General features: G+C 42.8%; 1 protein-coding gene across 1 annotated transcript; it reads left to right on the top strand.

Annotated features, from left to right (window-relative positions):
- The first annotated feature begins 288 nt into the window (after positions 1 to 288).
- On the top strand, positions 289 to 16,788 carry LOC140315923 (uncharacterized). Its single transcript, XM_072393535.1, has 21 exons — positions 289 to 561; positions 1,311 to 1,599; positions 1,788 to 1,828; positions 2,524 to 2,809; positions 3,049 to 3,086; positions 3,322 to 3,610; positions 3,691 to 3,734; positions 5,875 to 6,151; positions 6,274 to 6,311; positions 6,577 to 6,856; positions 7,105 to 7,127; positions 8,408 to 8,693; positions 9,631 to 9,671; positions 9,757 to 9,830; positions 10,769 to 10,983; positions 11,062 to 11,315; positions 12,499 to 12,627; positions 12,892 to 13,030; positions 13,546 to 13,575; positions 14,433 to 14,480; positions 15,958 to 16,788. The coding sequence occupies exons 1-21, from the start codon at positions 460 to 462 to the stop codon at positions 16,218 to 16,220; spliced, it is 3,186 nt and encodes a 1,061-aa protein (XP_072249636.1). The 5' UTR covers positions 289 to 459; the 3' UTR covers positions 16,221 to 16,788.
- Positions 16,789 to 18,072: the final 1,284 nt, after the last annotated feature.

Raw genomic sequence — 18,072 nt, 5'->3', positions numbered from 1 at the left:
TAAACTGGATCTTTGCGTAACGTTTGTCCAGTCAAACAACTCAGTGATGTCAGAAATGAACCAGGGTGTACTTACTTTTCCTGCACCTTTCATAAGAAACTCTGGATTCCGCTTCCATCGCAGACGTCTTTACTTTGAAATGCGGAAGTATTTATAAGTTATAAGTTTCTGAAGTAATTCAACTAATTTGTTCTTATTTTATTTTGTTCTCTGGCGAACAGAGGAGTAAATGTAGTGAAAATGACTGAGTAAAGTCCCTAAAACCTGTTCTTTGGGTTTATTTTCCAGGGCTGACTCCGTCGCAGACAGCCCGGGTGGGCAGAGCTTATCTGGGAGTAAACAGGCGGAAAAGCAGATGTGAGTCCAACTTCCAGGAAGTACCAAAAAGCGTGTGTGTGGGGTTACTCTTTCTGACTGATCCCTGTGGGAAGAACCTTTGTGACGCGGATAATCTTCCCAATGGGTCTGTGGGACGCGGAGCAGCGCCTCACCCCAGAGGCGCTGCTTCTGCCGAGGAGGCCGGGGACCGATGAGGGCCCCTCTCAGGCAGACCAGATGCAGGTAAGGGCCGTTTTACCGCCAACACGAACCCTGGAGTTTTACTTTCAGTTTGGGTCTGTCCACTTCCTGTTTCGAGCTGTTTCTAAACCCGTAACAGCAGTGGTTTTATGAGGTGTTATTTTGCTAATTTCTCCGGACTTATCCTGATTATCAGGCCTTGGATCCTTTATTAAGCAGCCTAACAGCTCCTTCAGAAGGCATAGGTCACATCCGCTCTGTGCAATGAAAAATAAATGTCCTAAATGTGTTAAATGTCAGCATACTGCAGCCAGACTAATCCCCAGTGAGCTTAAAGGTGGTAGCTTTGTGCTCAGTGTATTTTAGTTACAATCAAACTGCAGAAAAGCTGCATTTAAAGTGCAAATGTTCTGTTTGCTAATGTGGAACAACTTAAAGTAAACTGGGACAGTGCTAATTTGCATTCTTCATGACTAAGATAAAGTTTACTCTAATGTTAATTAATAAGATCTTATTTTATTAACAGAACTTCAAACATAGCGTTTTGGTTGATATAAATGAGTCCTTACTCAGGAACTTGTTAGTTATTCCTTTATGGGTTTAAACAGGAGTGTAAGCACAATGATCTTTTCAAAAGATACAAATATATATTTAACAAAAAAGTTAATTACTTCATTTGATTTTATTGTACAGCAATAAAGTGCGTTGTGGTGTAATTATTTATGTGTGAAGTCATGAGAACTCAACACAAAAATGGCACTTTTGACTCATTTCCTTCATCTTGATTTTAGCAGGTGAGACGCCTGCAGTCTGACATGATGCAGCTGTTGGCAGCACTGTCCTGTCTGAGGGAACGTGAGCTCGAGAGCTTCAGGGAGATCCTCCAGGGTCTGCTGGACCATCGCAAACTTTACTCAGACATCCCACAGAGGCTGCTGGCGATGGCAGACCGGCAGGACGCAGTGTTCTTATTGGTGGAAGCGTGCGGTCAGCAATCTGTCCAGATGACCCAGAGAATTTTAGAGAAGATGAGGAGGACCGACCTGGTGGAGAAGCTGTGTTTCAGATCTGTATCCAAAGGTATGATGATGAAGATGAAATGTGCTCAAATCGTAAAGCTGGTTGTTTTATATCTGCTTTGATTTACATAATGAAGAGATAGTCAATACATGTCTCTAATGATAAGATATTAATCAGGGTGTGTTGCTCCATTTTGGAATTGGACGTTCACATCGTTTATTTTTCCCTCTTTTTCTCTCTCTCTTCAGAGGAGAAAATGGATGAAAACCTGTCTCGTTTGATCCAAAAGGTGAGCAATGTGACACCTGTTCCGGTCGCCTTCTCCTGGGTCGTACACCTTATTATCCATCCCCCCTCTGTTCATTGAGCTCCTCTGGCTGCCCTTAGCATCAGATCCAAGTCCCTGATGTTAGCTACAAAGAGCTTAATGGAGCGGCTCCATCTGCTTGAATGCTCTTGCAAAGGCTTCTGTCCCAACTGGGTCCCTCCGTTGGTCCCAGGATTGTCGTCTAGCAGCTCCTACACCACGCCTAAGACAATCCAAACTCTGTTCATGTGTCGTCCCACGATGGTGGAATGACCTACCGAGCGCTACCAGAACAGGGGCGTCCCTGTCTATCTTCAAGAAGCTCCTGAAAACCCAGCTCTTCAGAGAGCATCTCCTATCCCAGCACTTACCTTGTACTTCCCTCCCCCCTCTATCTCTGCACTTTATCTTCCTGCACTTCCTTCTATGCCTGCACCCTATCTCTACTCTGTCCCCTCTGACAGAGTCGGACTCCTGGGTTCCTTCTATGGAGCTTATTGTTAGCTTTGATGTTAGCAGCTGACAGTTAGCTGTAATGTTGTAAGTCGCTTTGGATAAAAGCATCTGCTGAATGCAGAAACATACACATATTAATCCTGGCAACGCTGCATTTTTGGTGTTTTTAAAGCGAAAACATCTTCAAACATCTTAAGAAAGAGTCTTTTCTTTCTCTTTAGGTGGCAGAGATGGCAGCTGCTAAAGAACAGCTTTTGGAGACGCTGACGTTTTTAAGTCCAGAGGATCTTAAAGTACTAAAATGGTTCCTGCAGTTCACTTACTTCCACATGGGTCTTCCACAAACCCCATGGAGCCAGCTGGTGTTGGCAGACCAGGCAGGAGTCGTGGATCAGCTGGTGAAGGCGTGTGGTCAGCGCTGCCTTGAGGTGGCTGCAGATGTTTTAACGGACATGGGCAGGCTCGAGCTGGCGTTTGTTCTGTCAGAAACCTGCTCAAAAACCAAAAGTAAGACAAATCAGACACCTGTCACGACTAAATCAAATATTCCATCACATCAGAAAGAAGACACGAGTCTACAGTTCATTGTTCATATAAACCAAAACTGAAACAAGATGGAAGCCTTGAAAGTTACATTTCAGCGTGTTTAGCACATGTTTGGCAAAGATAATCGACGCTAAGTAGACTGATAGAAATAGCGTCTGATTATAACTCCTGATGTTTTTGTGTATTTCTTTTCTCCTCAGAGAGACAGGATGAACACTGGCCTGCGCTGAACCTGAAAGTGAGTGAAGTCACATCAGCACAGCTCACATAACACGACGACACAAACTCAGCTCTGACCCAACATTTCACGGCTGGGAGATCAGTTGCTCTGCGTCTCGAACCTGTTAGAAGTCCCCTTCATGAGGCCAAATGAAACGTGTCTGTGTGTTAGTGTCTCATACAGTTTCTTACATTGCTGGAAGACTGCTAAACATGTGCTTTTAACTCATGAGCATTGGATTTAACTTCACCAGGTGGGAATGATGAAGGCTTTTATTGCGCTGCTGCTGGAAACGCTGCGCGAGCTGACTGACGGCCAGCTTGAGCGCTTCAAGCGTGACGTCCTGCTTCAAATCAGCCGTGACAAACGCCATCCGAGTTTTCACGGTGAGCAGGTGACGAAGACAGACCTGCTGGACACGGTGCTGCTGATGGTGCAGACGTACGGCCAGCAGTCTGTGGGGAGAAGCGTGGAGGTCTTAAAGAAGCTGAACAGGCCTGATCTGGTGCGCAGGCTCTCAGAGTCCAGCTCCAGCAGCAAAGGTGAGACCATGAGGACAGAAACATGCTCATGGCTGTTAAATCAGACGCTCATGAGCCTCTTTTCCCTCTTTTGTCCTCAGAGAAACTCTCTGTGGGTGAACAGCACCCTGCTCTGATCCAGAAGGTGAGCAACAGCGTTCAAACATTTTAAAAACACTCCTTTTACCGACACTCAGTCAGCGTTTAGGAGCAGAGGACACTCACTGTCTCGCTTTTTGTTCTTCGTAATGTGCCTCATATTTTCAGTCCCTCATAAAGACGTTGCTTGGGTGGCAGAATATGTTGCTTTGTACCTTTCAGCCTTCACAGACGTGCAGGTTAGCCATGGCCACCAGCACAACCCCACACCGTCACACACGCTGGCTTTAGAGCTCTGATAACCATCTGAACGGTCCTTTTCCTCTTCAGCCCAGAGGAAACGACGTCCATGATTTCTTCAGACCACAGAACACTTTTCTGCTTTGCGTCATTGCATCTCAGATGAGCTCAGGCCCAGAGTTGGTATATGATATATAGTATATGATATATGATATATATATATATATATATGAGTTGAACTTTGCTGTCGGAGAATTGTAAAACCAAGTCAGGTGTGTTTAACTTCACTGCCAATCTCTATCTTGACCAGTTCTACTTTGCATTGGAAATGTTCTTTTTTTAAATATATCATCCAAGCAAAAACAGCAAATAAAAGTTTACCCAAAACCAATCATTCATGTAAAGAAAAGGACAAACACCAAGTTAGATTTATTTATATACCCTATACTGCCAAAAGTATTCACTCCCTCATCCAAATAACTAAATCCAGGTGTTCCAGTCACTTCCACGGCCACAGGTGTGTGAATCCAAGCACCTCGGCATGTAGATCTGTGAAAGAACGGGTCGCTCTCAGGAGCTCAGTGGATCCCAGGTGGTACCGTGATAGATTTCTAAATACTCCACAGTCAGCTGTCAGTGGGATTATAACAGAGTGGAAGCGATTGGGAACGACAGCAGCTCAGCCAGGAAGTGGTCGGCCAGGTAAAATGACAGAGCGGGGTCAGAGGTCGCCGACTTTCTGCAGAGTCGATCGCTGCAAACCTCCAACCTTCATGAGGCCTTCAGATCAGCTCAAGAACAGAGCGTAGAGAGCTTTATGGAATGGGTTTCCATGGTAACTGCATCCAAGCCACACATCACCAGGTGCAATGCAAAGCGTCGGATGCAGTGGTGTAAAGCTGCCGCCACTGGACTCTAAAGCAGTGGAGACGCCTCCTCTGGAGGGACGAATCACGCTTCTCCATCTGGCAACCTGATGGAGGAGTCTGGGTTTGGCGGTTGCCAGGGGAACGGTACTTGTCTGACTGCATTGTGCCGAGTGTAAAGTTTGGTGGAGGGGGGATTATGGTGTGGGGCTGTTCTTCAGGAGCTGGGCTTGGCCCCTTAGTTCCAGTGAAAGGAACTCTGAATGCTTCAGATACCAAGAGATTTTGGACCATTTCATGCTCCCAACTCTGTGGAAACGGTTTGGGGGATGGACCCTTCCTGCTCCAACAGGACTGCACACCAGGTCCATAAAGAGTCCTGACCTCAACCCGATGGAACACCTTTGGGATGAATTAGAGCAGAGACTGAGAGCCAGACCTTCTGTCCAACATCAGTGTCTGAAGAATGGTCAAAAACTCCCACAAACACACTCCTGAAGCTTGTGGAAAGCTTTCCCAGAAGAGTTGAAGCTGTTAAAGCTGCAAAAGGTGGGCCGACTTCATATTAAACCCTTTGGATTAACAATGGGATGTTCATGTGTGTGTAAAAGCAGATGAGCCAATACTGTTGGTGGTACAGTGCATGTGTTTGATATATTTGCATGGTGGAGTTTTACCTGACAGTGGGTCCTGGTCCCATGTGGTCATATCCTTTTTAATGCAGAGGGGTCGAAGGTCACAGGCCTTCAGTGTTGCTTCTCCGCCTATTTTCTCCAGATTCTCTGTATCTCTTGATGATATGATGGACCGTAGATGATGAATTCCCTTCGTTTCTTTCAGTTGTACGTTGAAAAACGTTGTTCTGAAACTATTTGCTCGTGCAGCGGCTCACAAACCGTTGAACCTCGCCCCATCTTTGCCTGTGAATGACTGAGACGTTTGAGGACGCTTCCTTTCATACCCAATCATGACATGACAAGCACTAAACAGCAAATGTACTAGTTTGAAGAATTTGTAAGAGAAGGAAGTTTGTTCTGCTGACGTAAACGTCTCAGTGGACTGAATATCTGTCTGTTCCAGGTGGCAACGATGGCAGCTGTTAAACAGCTGCTTTTGGACACTTTGAACTGTGTGAGCGACAATGAGCAAGAATTCAAGAAGCTCCTGCAGTTGAGGAATCTCTCCCACGTTTCATCGAGGCTGAGGCTCAGGGCGGACAGAGCAGAAATAGTGCATGTGATGCTGGAGACGCTTGGCCAGCAGTCTGTGGAGGTGATCAGGGAGGTTCTCATGAACATGAACGTTTACAAAAGTGATCTGGTGCAGAATCTGCCAGAGAGGCGCTCAGCACTCAGAGGTAAGACCGAAGGTCAGCCACTCACTAAATCAAACTGTCTGTTGTTTGGATTCTGGTTCAGACAGTTTAGGTTGTGACAGATTACAGACCTCTGTTTCCTTTTAAATGTGTTTTCTGCTCAGAGAAACAGTCTGTGGAGGAAGACGCACTGAGGATGGAAGTGAGTTTCCCCAACAAACAGCTGAGCTCTTTATTAGTACTAATGCTCCACTGATGGTTTAGTGCTGCTCTGCTGAGGATGAAATGAAGAAATGTACTGAAGTACAAAGAGATTTAAAAGCAAATACCTGGTGCACAGTCAATAAACTTCATTTTATTGCTGCTAAAAGAAGATGCATAACACTGTTTAGACTAAATATCTCATCACCCTGATGTCCATACTGAAATATTTACATTTTATCAGTAAATCCTTTGGTTCTTTTCAGGACAAACAAATGAAACTATTGCTTATGAAGATACAGAATACTTTCAGCCAGAGGGATTTTGAGAAATTCAGGTGGTTGCTGCAGTTCACATACTTCCAAAGGGGTCTCCAGCAAATCCCGAAGTACCAACTGGAGCAGGCAGAGACGCCTGAAGGACTCGCCGAGCTGCTGGTGGAGAGGCTCGGCCCGCAGAGTGTGGAGGTGCTCAGGGAGGTTCTCCTGGACATGAACAGGACTGATCTGGTGAAATTACTGCCCGAGACCAGCTCCACGCCCAAAGGTAACACAAGAATGTGTCGCCACATTCAGATGAGCAGTTCCCCACAGTTCTACAGCACAACACCAGCCAAAGAACTGGAACTCAGTCCGTTTGCTTTTCTCATGACCGACACTGACGCAAAATATTCTGTTTCTCACAGAATTGTTTTCAATAAATCCTCCATCTTTTGTATAATTCAAAAGAAACTGAAGCAGTTTCAGGTCTGAGTCTTGTTTAATTCATTGATCTTCTGTGTTTTGCCTCCTCAGGTCAATCTTCATTGTTGAAACCAGTAAGTTCACATGAAACAGACAAAACACAACTAAGCTTCTCTTTTGTACTTACATTACTGTGCAGAAGTCCTCATCAGCTTCATTTCTTTACATATCTTCAGTAAACATGGTTAAACATGAACATAAACCCAGAATCTGAGGCAGAAACAGAGTTTTTTATCAGTTCTCAGCAGCTTTAAAGTGAATCTCTGGTCTGAGCTCCTTTATTCTCCAACACAGCCTGAACCCTCTGAGACAAGCTTTCTGTCATTTCTTTAAGGAGTCTTCAGGAATAGTTCTCCAGGCTTCTTGAAGGACATCCCAAAGCTCTTCTTTGGATGTGGGCTGCCTTTTGTTCCGTTCTCTGTCAGATGATCCCACACTGCTTCAATAATGTTGAGGTCCGGGCTCTGGGGAGGATTCATCCCTCCATAAGACCTGTTGCCACTGATTTTCAGTCCACTTCTTGTGTCATTTGGCACAGCTCAGCCTTTTCTCCCTGTTTCCCTTCCTTAAGAACGGCTTCTTGACAGCCACCCTTCCATGGAGACCATTTCTGATGAGGCTTGGGCCAACAGTAGATGGATCAGCTGAAGGTCCAGATGCATCTCTCAGGTCCTGTCAGGTCACAGCTGGATTTTTTCCTCTTTCTTAAGGACATCACTTTCAGATCCTGTTCATCTGCTGTAGATAGTTTTTTAGGCCTGACACTTCTTCTTTTGTCCTCCACTTGTCCAGTTTCCTCAAATGTTTTAAGGACACACTGCACACCATGCTGAGATATGCCAAGTTTTCAGCTAATAGCTCTTTGGGAATCACCTTGTTGCTGCAGAAATCCTATTTTCTGTCTGTCAAACTGTGTTTTCTTTGCTGTTTTTCATAGATGCAGCTAAAGAAATGGGAACAAATGATGTGTCTTTGTGACAAAGTGCCTAAAGATCCAGTTTAAAATGGCTTCTTTGCTAAGTTGTCTGTTCTGTGTCGACACAACACTGGTTCATCCCTTGAGTTAGGAGCCTTTTTTCTGCCTGAATGGTTCAAAGGTCAGAGTTAAGTGGCTGAACAAAGAAAAATCCTCTGAAGATGGTCAGGTACAATGTACCTGTTTTTTTATACCACACAAATGGTTGAACCCGACAGGAAGGATTAGTTTGTGAGTCAGAAACACAGCATCAAACACAAAGAATTTGCATGAAATTGGCTGTCTGCTGTATTCTTGTGCATGACTTCAAATGCAGAAAAGCTGATGTTTCATCACTGATGCAGAGGTATGACCGAAGTGTCTCTTCTAATCCATCAGGACACCAACACAAAAGAAGTGATGGAGACCCTCCTGAAAATATTTGAAACATTCAAAACAGGGGAGTTGGAATATTTTAAGAAAGTTCAGCAGAGAATTGTGTGGATGAGAGGCTTCAGAAGAATCCCAAGATTCAGAATGCTGGCGGCAGACAGGCATAAACTGGTGGAGCTGATGATGGAGATGTACGGTGAAGAGACTGTGGAGGTGACCACGATGGTTTTAAAGGAGATGAACAGGTCTGATCTGGTGGAGATGTTATCAGACAGCAGCTCAGCATTCAAAGGTACGTTGTGTGGAAAATGGATGTTACAAATGTTAAAAAATGTCTTTTTCATTTTGTTTCTGATTGACATCAAAGTTGGAAGAGACGTTCGTGGTCCTCAGAGGATGATTCAGTATAGAACTTTCTACTAATGCTGCCAACAAGTTGATATTTTTACTTTCAGTATTTGAAACTGTTGAACTGGTCGGGCCCCCTCGTTTAATGGAGCAATTCTGTCTTTTAATGAGAGGTTTTCCAATCGGATCGCCTCCAAAATAAAGTCACGCACATGTTTTTTGTGGCAGTGTTGGATTATGTATATATAGAAGGTGAGTAGCTACATTTAGGGTTGTTACTTTAAGGGGATACTTCAAACTGAAGTAAGATGTATGAATCCAGGATTTACAGCCTGTCAGCACCACAGCAGTGGACTTTAATCCATTAAAGGTTGTTTGTCTTGTGATCCAGCAGAGGGCGATCTAATAGAAGCTTCACTGTGTGGATGATAGAAAAAAGAAGACAAAGAAAATATATGAGGGGTTCAGACAGGCTCCGAGCCTCAGCTTCAGTGCTGCAGCTGAAGGTTGGACGAGGGGAAATTACATTTCCAGATTTATCTGCTGATTTCCAGTAAAACTGCTTTCCTGAAGCAGTCAAACATCACTTTTCAGTGTTCTTTTGCAGAAATCGGAGCACATTGTGAATGTAAAACATCTGTGCACATCTGGACCAGATTGCACACAGAGAGGGAGGTTTAGTCGTGTCTGTGTTACTGTATGCAGGTTACATGTATCACCTTTGTAGAGGAGACAAATGCAATTAAACTCCATTACACTGGATTCTGCAGCAGGTGCTGCTTATTACGTCCCTTGTGTGTCTCTCACATCATTATTAACAGCCATCATTTCAGTTTTATATGTCAACATAACATTTTAATCAAAGTCTGTGTTTCTATAAGGAGCTTCAGGAAGTTTGGTGCCTTTACGTGGAGCCTTTATGGTAATTCCTTTCATTCATCTGTTCGTTTGTGTTATTCACGTGTCCAAAAGAAACATCTGCACTTCATAACAAAAGTCCTCTGCAGCAGGTCTCCGGTGGCTGGACTAAACTTGAACCTGAGGTGAACAGCACTGATCCATACGAGGCTCTGACTTACAGGTAAAAATAACAGCCTAAATACTGCAAAATGGAACTACAAGAGAAAGATTAGAAAACAGTGCATGCACATTGGTAATGTTTATTCTTGGTATCTCAGCAGTAATATTGGAGTACCCCAGGGGTCAGTTTGTGGACCCCTCTTGTTGAGCGTTACTTAACAAGCTGCAGTTAAGCTAACTACAGCTCTGGTCTGTGGTTCTGACGGATTAAAAAACTTGTGTTTACACCTAAACATGCAGCAGATTGATGTTGTTATTGGAGAAGAAGAGCTCATCTGACTTTAAATCGTACTAGACTCCAATAAAAAGGTGGCCTTTAACGTTAAATTAGCTAACTTCAGACAAATAAGACCACGTTTAACAACAAGCTAACCTCTTTATGCAGGCCGTGATCTTTTCCCACATGTCGTACAGGATCATTTCAAGCAAAGAGGACAACTCTGAAACCAATACAGACCCTTTAATCTATTAGTTATCATCACTGTCTTGTTTTTAGGACGTTCCACCCCCTCTGAGTGAGTTTGTAAAGCAGAAAGGCAGCAGTGGAAGGGCAGCTAGCGCAGCCACTACAGCAGGCTGTGTGATACAGTACAGGCGTAGTAAGTCTGGCCAAACAGTCGACCCAACAAGAGCCTTGAATTACTGCAACCGTCTTCCCAGTGACTTGAGAGAGAGCACCACTTATCCAACCTTTAAAACCAAACTTAAGAGATGGATTCATCTCAACCAAACCAAACCCATATCATTAGCATCGCTCTCAGACTACAGTGGACGTTTGGAAATGTATTATTTTTGTACTGTAAAGCTCGGATCATCCGTTGTTCTGCTGACCTTACAAGAGACTACAACTTACATGATAAATTTAAACTGAAAGGGTGATATATGTGCATGAAATGAAAATAACTGAATAAGATTTAAGAATGAAAACTCATATTTCAGCCTTCAGTCTGACGTGGGACACTTTGAGTGCAGCATCTCTGGGTTGCGCTGGGTCTGTAAGGAAAAGTCCAGCTTTAGGTACCAGTTTGGCTCTTGGGACGGACACAGAGAGAGGATGGAAAGCAGACGATACTCACCTGCAGGTCCTCTAATGGACGTCACAGTCACTGCTGGGAGGTTAAATGAGGTGCACCTGCCACACTGGATCTGCATCGGTAAGAAGACATGAGCAAACGGATTCATTTTGCATTTCTAATAGTTAAACAGATGCTGACCTGTTGTATTTTGTGCAGATGACATCCCAAACCTACTGGATAATTTTGCAGTCCTGCACATAAATGAAAGCGGAGAAGTTCTGGAAAAAGTCTCCGAGGTCACACCAACGCATGTCAAGTTAGCAGAGCCGAGCTTCACTTCGTTGGCAGCCGTGATAAATTCCATCTTTCGTGTGAAAATCAACTGTAACATGTTGATATATTATCAACCTAACGAACAGTTCCTCAAACTCCGCGTCTATCTGATCCCACATGATGCTGCTCTGCAACAGGTGACTGAATGTCCTCTCAACTAAAGTTGTTCAGTCCAGGACTGAAGTCCTGATCCAGCCCTCATTTGTTTATGACTTTATTTTAATCTTTGTGTTCTTGAGCAATAGTTCTCCAGCTTTCTGAAGGTTGTTCACTGCTTTTTCACTCACAGTCGACACAGAACAGACAACTTAGCAAAGAAGCCATTTTAAACTGGATCTTTAGGCACTTTGTCACAAAGACACATCATTTGTTCCCATTTCTTTAGCTGCATCTATGAAAAACAGCAAAGAAAACACAGTTTGACAGACAGAAAATAGGATTTCTGCAGCAACAAGGTGATTCCCAAAGAGCTATTAGCTGAAAACTTGGCATATCTCAGCATGGTGTGCAGTGTGTCCTTAAAACATTTGAGGAAACTGGACAAGTGGAGGACAAAAGAAGAAGTGTCAGGCCTAAAAAACTATCTCCAGCAGATGAACAGGATCTGAAAGTGATGTCCTTAAGAAAGAGGAAAAAATCCAGCTGTGACCTGACAGGACCTGAGAGATGCATCTGGACCTTCAGCTGATCCATCTACTGTTGGCCCAAGCCTCATCAGAAATGGGCTCCATGGAAGGGTGGCTGTCAAGAAGCCGTTCTTAAGGAAGGGAAACAGGGAGAAAAGGCTGAGCTGTGCCAAATGACACAAGAAGTGGACTGAAAATCAGTGGCAACAGGTCTTATGGAGGGATGAATCCTCCCCAGAGCCCGGACCTCAACATTATTGAAGCAGTGTGGGATCATCTGACAGAGAACGGAACAAAAGGCAGCCCACATCCAAAGAAGAGCTTTGGGATGTCCTTCAAGAAGCCTGGAGAACTATTCCTGAAGTTTCTGCCTCATATTCTAGATTTATATTAATTTTTGATCATGTTTCAGTAAATCACTGCAGCTGTTTCCTGTTTTATTGGAAATATATAAATAAATGAGAGCTGGATCTATGGTCGTTCATTTTCATTAACCTCAGAGTTTATTAAGTAAATATGATGAATCAGAATTATTCGCTCATGAAGTTAACCTTTGGTCCAACATATCCTGCATGTTTGCATGAAGGTTGCTGCTAACTTGAGTTTAACACATTCTCATTAACAGACATTGGATTCAGTTTAATTTTCCTTCTTTACTCTGCAGAGACTGTTATATTTTGTTCTATATTTACAGAAAGTACACATGGAAGAATCTTCCAGTGGATATGAAGTCATCAAAAAGCCGCGCCCAGACACGCCCTTGAAGATGCACAAAGGTTTCACCCTCACAGCTTCCATAGATGCAGCAAGGATTCAACCAGAGGTACAACACTGTTTCAGATCGACTGCATGTATGAGGCCAGATGTTTTCCAGATGTTTGCACATTCAGAAGGATCAGCAAGACGGTGTTTGAATTTTCATACAAAAGTAAATGTCATATTTTAAGAAAGTATTTGTCGTGTGACTGGTTATTTTGATGCATTTTCCTCTGGTTTGATGACATTCAGACAGACTGCCACAATCCTTAATCCATAATCAATAATTAACGTACCGTTGACTAACTTTTTATGTCACATTTCTACTCAGAAATTAACTCTGAGGTATGACAGCCAAGATCCAAACTTCTTTGAAGTATTCATTGAGAGTCCGTACCAAAACTTCAACCTTGGACTCTACGTTTACTCAAAAAGGGACAAACCCGTATGGAGCTGTGAAATTCGAAAAGGTGAGTTATCGAAAGCAGATTAGAAAGAAATAAGATTAATAAGAGTCAGGTTGCAAATAAGGTTTGGTTCTCAGAGGCAAAATCAGCGATAGAATCTGTGTAATCCGACTTATTTACGGCAGCTTCTTCAGGACATGAAAGTCCTGAGGTTCTGCTCAGAGGTTTTTAGGAGCTTCTTCACAGTACCTGACAGTCAGCAGTGGATCTTTAGCTCAATCACACAGCTGGGAATAATTCCTTCGAATATTTTCAGTGTTGAACTCTTTTAAACGCTTTAATTGTCCCTTTTAGAAATAATTCTTCAAGTATCCTAAACTCATGAAAAACATCTAATCAGTCCTGATTCTGAGGTAATAATAAGGTAATAATAAGGTAATAATAAGCTGATCAAGTGTGAAACCCACAGTGTGTCTTTATGATCCTTATTTCATTTCAAAGCTCTGATTTAAACCCTGTGAAGTTAGTGCCAAACTATTTCCCAACTATATTTGTATCTTCTCTTTGTTTTACTTCAGATGACCATCCAAAATCTGGTGCTGTCGAAGGTAAGATGCTGCAGAATGACGAGCATTTACACAAACTTTGGATTCGGCTGTGATCTCACAGTTGTTGCAAATCTATTGATGGCGATAACTGTGTGATCCTAAAATAACTTAAAAAGTGTCAAACACACAGGCTCCATATGCGTTTTCCTTTAAATAATCAACATTTTGGCCCTTTGGACCTCTGAGTGCTGGGACTAGTCTTAAAGAAGGCCTCAGGCAGACCAGAAACAGAACAAACACAGTTTTAAAAACTTTAGATCACATCAAAGTTATTCTTGAACTGCATTAAAATCTTTTTCTGGACACATAAGTACAGTTTGGTTAAAAGAGCTCCATATTAGTCAGGATCTCTGACCCCCTCACTGTCATTTTTAAAAGAAAATTGGAGTTAATTGGAGTTTGGGTGGGTGAAATGTGCACTCTGGGGCGATTTGAGAGAAAACCACCAGGCCAGTCTCACTGGGTGAAACAGGACAAAAGTGCCGAAATGAGAAGGAGAAAATGTGGGAATGAAAGTCATTCGAAACAATCATTTTCTGAATATTTTACAGGCTCAGAAGTTAGACCAAAGAGCTTGAATTAGCTGTTAGGATTACCTAAAACCTGACTGAGAATATGCACCAGAGTTCATGATGTCGTCGCACTCTAATCTGAAAAATTCACCCCAAAATCACAGCATCCGTTCAGTCAACAAAGTCCAACTTGTCGTGACCCATCAACACTTTGAATGCTGTTTCCACTGTAAACGATGCCTGAGCTATAGAGCTGGGATTTGAACTTGTTTTATCTTTTTTTATGACTCCAAAAGGTCATTGCACCTCATTAAATTCATTAAATTTACTTTAAATTTCTTCCAGCTGCTGCATCATCAGGTGAAGCAGCTTGTGGTGCTACGTCAGCTGAGGGTGAGTTAACAGCTTTTAAATCTTTACTTTGGGTCCTGTGCAGCAGAATGAGAGTCTGATCAGTGAGAGCAGACCGGGAGACTGTTGGTATTACTACTTCCTGTAATGATGAGAAAATCTCCTGTGCAGAAGCTACGGTTTAACTACCCAACGTTTAACTGTACGATCAAGCCATCAACATCTTAATGGAACATTTTAGTCGATCCAGATGTTTGTTTATCAGTTAATATCTCAGCTTTTAGACACTCTTACAATAAGAGATTCACAAACTGTGTGAACCTTGTTTGTCAAAGAAGAAGTTGAGCTTATTACATGTTTCTTGCAGCTGGTTTCTATACCTCAGAAGATGGTAAGTTAACAGGTTTGAACTCTTTCCATGAACACAAGAATTAGGGAAAGCACCAGCACTGCATTCTCATCAGATTTCTGAAACCGCTGATAGATGAAACATATAAACAGCAGAGGGTGTGAAGACATTTTGAATCTTAAAACTGCACCAACAGCTTAAAAAGGACTCGTTTTAACTTCCTAAACACACCCAAAACAGGACAAGGCCATGAGAGGAAGTGTGGAAGAAGAGATCGAGTAAACGAGGAGGACACGGGACGAGAATAAAGATGAGGTTTTACTGCTGGAAAGAGCTCAGAGAACAAACAGGATGACAGATGCAGCGTTAGCTGTCAGTAACTGATTGGTTTTCACGTTCTGACCCGTTTGCTTTGCTCGGCTCTGTGGACGTGCAGGTTTAAATTCAGGAAAAGAATCCCATGATGATCGTTCCTCAGGTTGAAGCTGTGGGTTCATCGTTCTGTATCACGACTAACAGGAAATACACAACATGTGTTCATCCTGAAACATCTGAGCCAGTAAACCATCAAATGGATGAAAAGAGTTCTGGAGATGTCCACCGCAGTTATTGTTGCTTTGTTTCCAGTTAGGACAACTTCTTCTTCTTCTACTAAATTACAACCACTTACAATTCAGCCCAGTTTATTCACCTCAAACCAGTTCATGGAAACGTGCCTGATTCACATTTCTTTTCAGCAGCTTTTCAGGAAATTCCTTCAGATTTGTTTCGTTATTCCATCGAAGGAACAAGCTGAATTTTCTCAGTTTACTAACAGAATGAAGACAACATTGTTAGCATCAAATTCAAAATGAGCAGATTCTATTCCCAGTTAAATGCCGGGTCTCAATCATTTGAATTATCTTCTGTTTTAATTGGCATTTTTCTACATAACATGAAACAATAATGTTAAAAACAGACGGCTCATTCAAAGTTAATATGGAGGACAACAAAGTTTGCAGAACTTGTAGAGACATGAATGAGAGACAGCCGGTTAAAGACAGCAGAATTATCCTTAAAGTCTAAATTACAGAAAATCTAACACAAATCGTCTATTTCTAATAGTTACTGATTCAATTGAATGTTTTGTCAACAAATCACTGAAGAGTAATTTCTTTCCTTTTTCCTCAGATGAACACTTTGTGGACAAACACATGGAAGACTTGATCCAGAGAGTGAGCACCATCGGACCCATTTTAGATGCTCTTTTAAGGAATAAAGTCGTCCAACCAGAGACTTATAATACAATAAGAGCTCTGCCCACCCCTCAGGATCAGATAAGGGAGCTCTACTGTGGCCCTCTGAGAGCAGGCAAAGCCTGCAAAGACATCTTCTACTCAGTCCTTCAGGAAAAAGAACCACGTCTCATCGCCGACCTCAACAGAAGGAAGTAAATGTTGAGGTTAGCGATGCAGCTTAATCACATTAGAAATGTGGAAACACTGCTAGAGATGCTCAGTGTTTTGTGCTGGAAGAAGAAAATCTTTTGCTGTTACTTTAGATGCTGACGTGCGCAGTGCTAGCTGTGATCAGTGGCCTCGTTTAATGAATAATTGGTGCAAAACACCAAAATGAGATGTAGAAATGCATCATGTGAAGAATTCTTCCTGATTCCACCAGAACAAGATGAGCACATGTCACTGTTTGACAGAACCTGACTCCTCTGAACACAGACTCTATGAATGAATCTATGACTTTATTCTGAATTGAATGTGTTTGTTTCTCACTTTGGGGAAAACCGTCATATCCCCACAGGACTAATGTCTCTGAGCTCTTCAGCCACATCAGTGACATTATTCCTCTGATGACTGATGTCACATTAAAACAGCTGGAGCCCCCCTGAGGAGGCCCGCCTCTGGCTGCGTGCACCTGTTTCCAGGAAAGCTGGGATACTGTGTAACATGTAGATAAAACTGGAATTCACTCAGAAAGGATTTAAAAAACAAGCTTTGTTAAATAAAGTTGGGACGGGCTGCTTCAGCTCTTCACTACGGAAACATCTGCTCTGATTCACTTTTACTTTTGCAGCATTACGTTCTTTTATGAGATACCCAAAATGTTTTCAGGGGGCCACAGCTCTGGACTTCAGTTGTGTCAGTTTTCACGAAGCAGCCACATGTTCGGATGCCCTGAGCACCGACGTACCCCCACAACATCACAGATGCTTTTTAGATCAACAGATGCTGAGGTCGGTCATGAAGTTACATGTTACTGAAAGGTCTGTTCAGATGTGAAATAACTAAACATTCATTCCACAACCAATAATGTGTATCAGACAGTTTCCGGTAGAACGACCCTCCTGCAACATATGACACCTGAACCAGGTGATGTCGATCCTCTCAGCAGCTAAACATCAGCATTAAGTTGAATTAATAGTGCATGTAAAGGCAGGTAGAAACTATCCTAAAATCCGCTGAATCAGCGCTGCACATGTCCGTTTTACGGTGTTTTTTTCTTGTTAACTTAGTGACAGTCATACAATAACTGCACAGGGTGTCTGATCCACTAACAGCCAGAAGGTTTAGTAACGCAACACATTTAAAGGCGGTTAACGAATGAGTCTGAATTGTTTTGTAGCCTCTTCTTCTTCCTTTAATGACCGCCCGCTGTGCTGCGTTAGCGCCCTCTGTCGTCTGATCATGGAACAAATACTTCCTCTTCTTCGTGCGTAACAATACCGCCACCTACCAGCCAGAAATTGACAGTTAAATGTTTTATTGCTTGTTGTCATTTGAGCCTCACTATGCGTTCAGCCTAAACCTAACCGTGGGTTTGGCTACATCAGGTTAGTTGGGATGATCCAACCCCTCCTACCTCCACAGAAACGGTTTTGGAAAATGCACAAGCTGTATAATGTGTGACATAATGAAAATTTAGGCATTAATATTTTAGAACAAAAATAGTTTTTAGCATGTTTACATTGATGTAGTGCAAAAAGTAAAAGGTTGCAATTCTGACAGGCAGACCTATGCATTGGATGATTTGTAATGCCAAAGAAGTCATTTTAAAGATTTGAAGCCTCTTTAGTGAAATTGCAAAGTTTTGTGTCAGATCTGGCATCAAGCCAGCACTTCTGGCTTACTGCTGGCATGGCAAGTGGTAAGTGAACCGGATGTGGGCCAGATCAGGCAATGGTGGCCTGCAGCTGGCCCATGTGTGGACCAACTCTGGCAAACAGGACCTGGGCCAGTAATGGGCCGTTATTCTTTGTGGTATGTGGACCAGATCCCATTTAGCTAATGTCAC

Source organism: Leuresthes tenuis, unplaced genomic scaffold, assembly GCF_036924035.1.
Source record: "Leuresthes tenuis unplaced genomic scaffold, fLeuTen1.0.hap1 SCAF_10, whole genome shotgun sequence".
NCBI classification, from domain to species: Eukaryota; Metazoa; Chordata; class Actinopteri; order Atheriniformes; family Atherinopsidae; genus Leuresthes; species Leuresthes tenuis.
Note: the sequence above shows the minus strand (reverse complement) of the source record. Positions and strands in the feature narration are given on the sequence as shown.

Coding starts and splice junctions, on each gene's coding strand:
- LOC140315923 (XM_072393535.1), top strand. CDS start 460: ATGGGTCTGTGGGACGCGGAGCAGCGCCTCACCCCAGAGGCGCTGCTT. Junction 7,128..8,407: donor AATCTTCATTGTTGAAACCA/GTAAGTTCACAT, acceptor CTAATCCATCAG/GACACCAACACAAAAGAAGT. Junction 12,628..12,891: donor CAGCAAGGATTCAACCAGAG/GTACAACACTGT, acceptor ATTTCTACTCAG/AAATTAACTCTGAGGTATGA.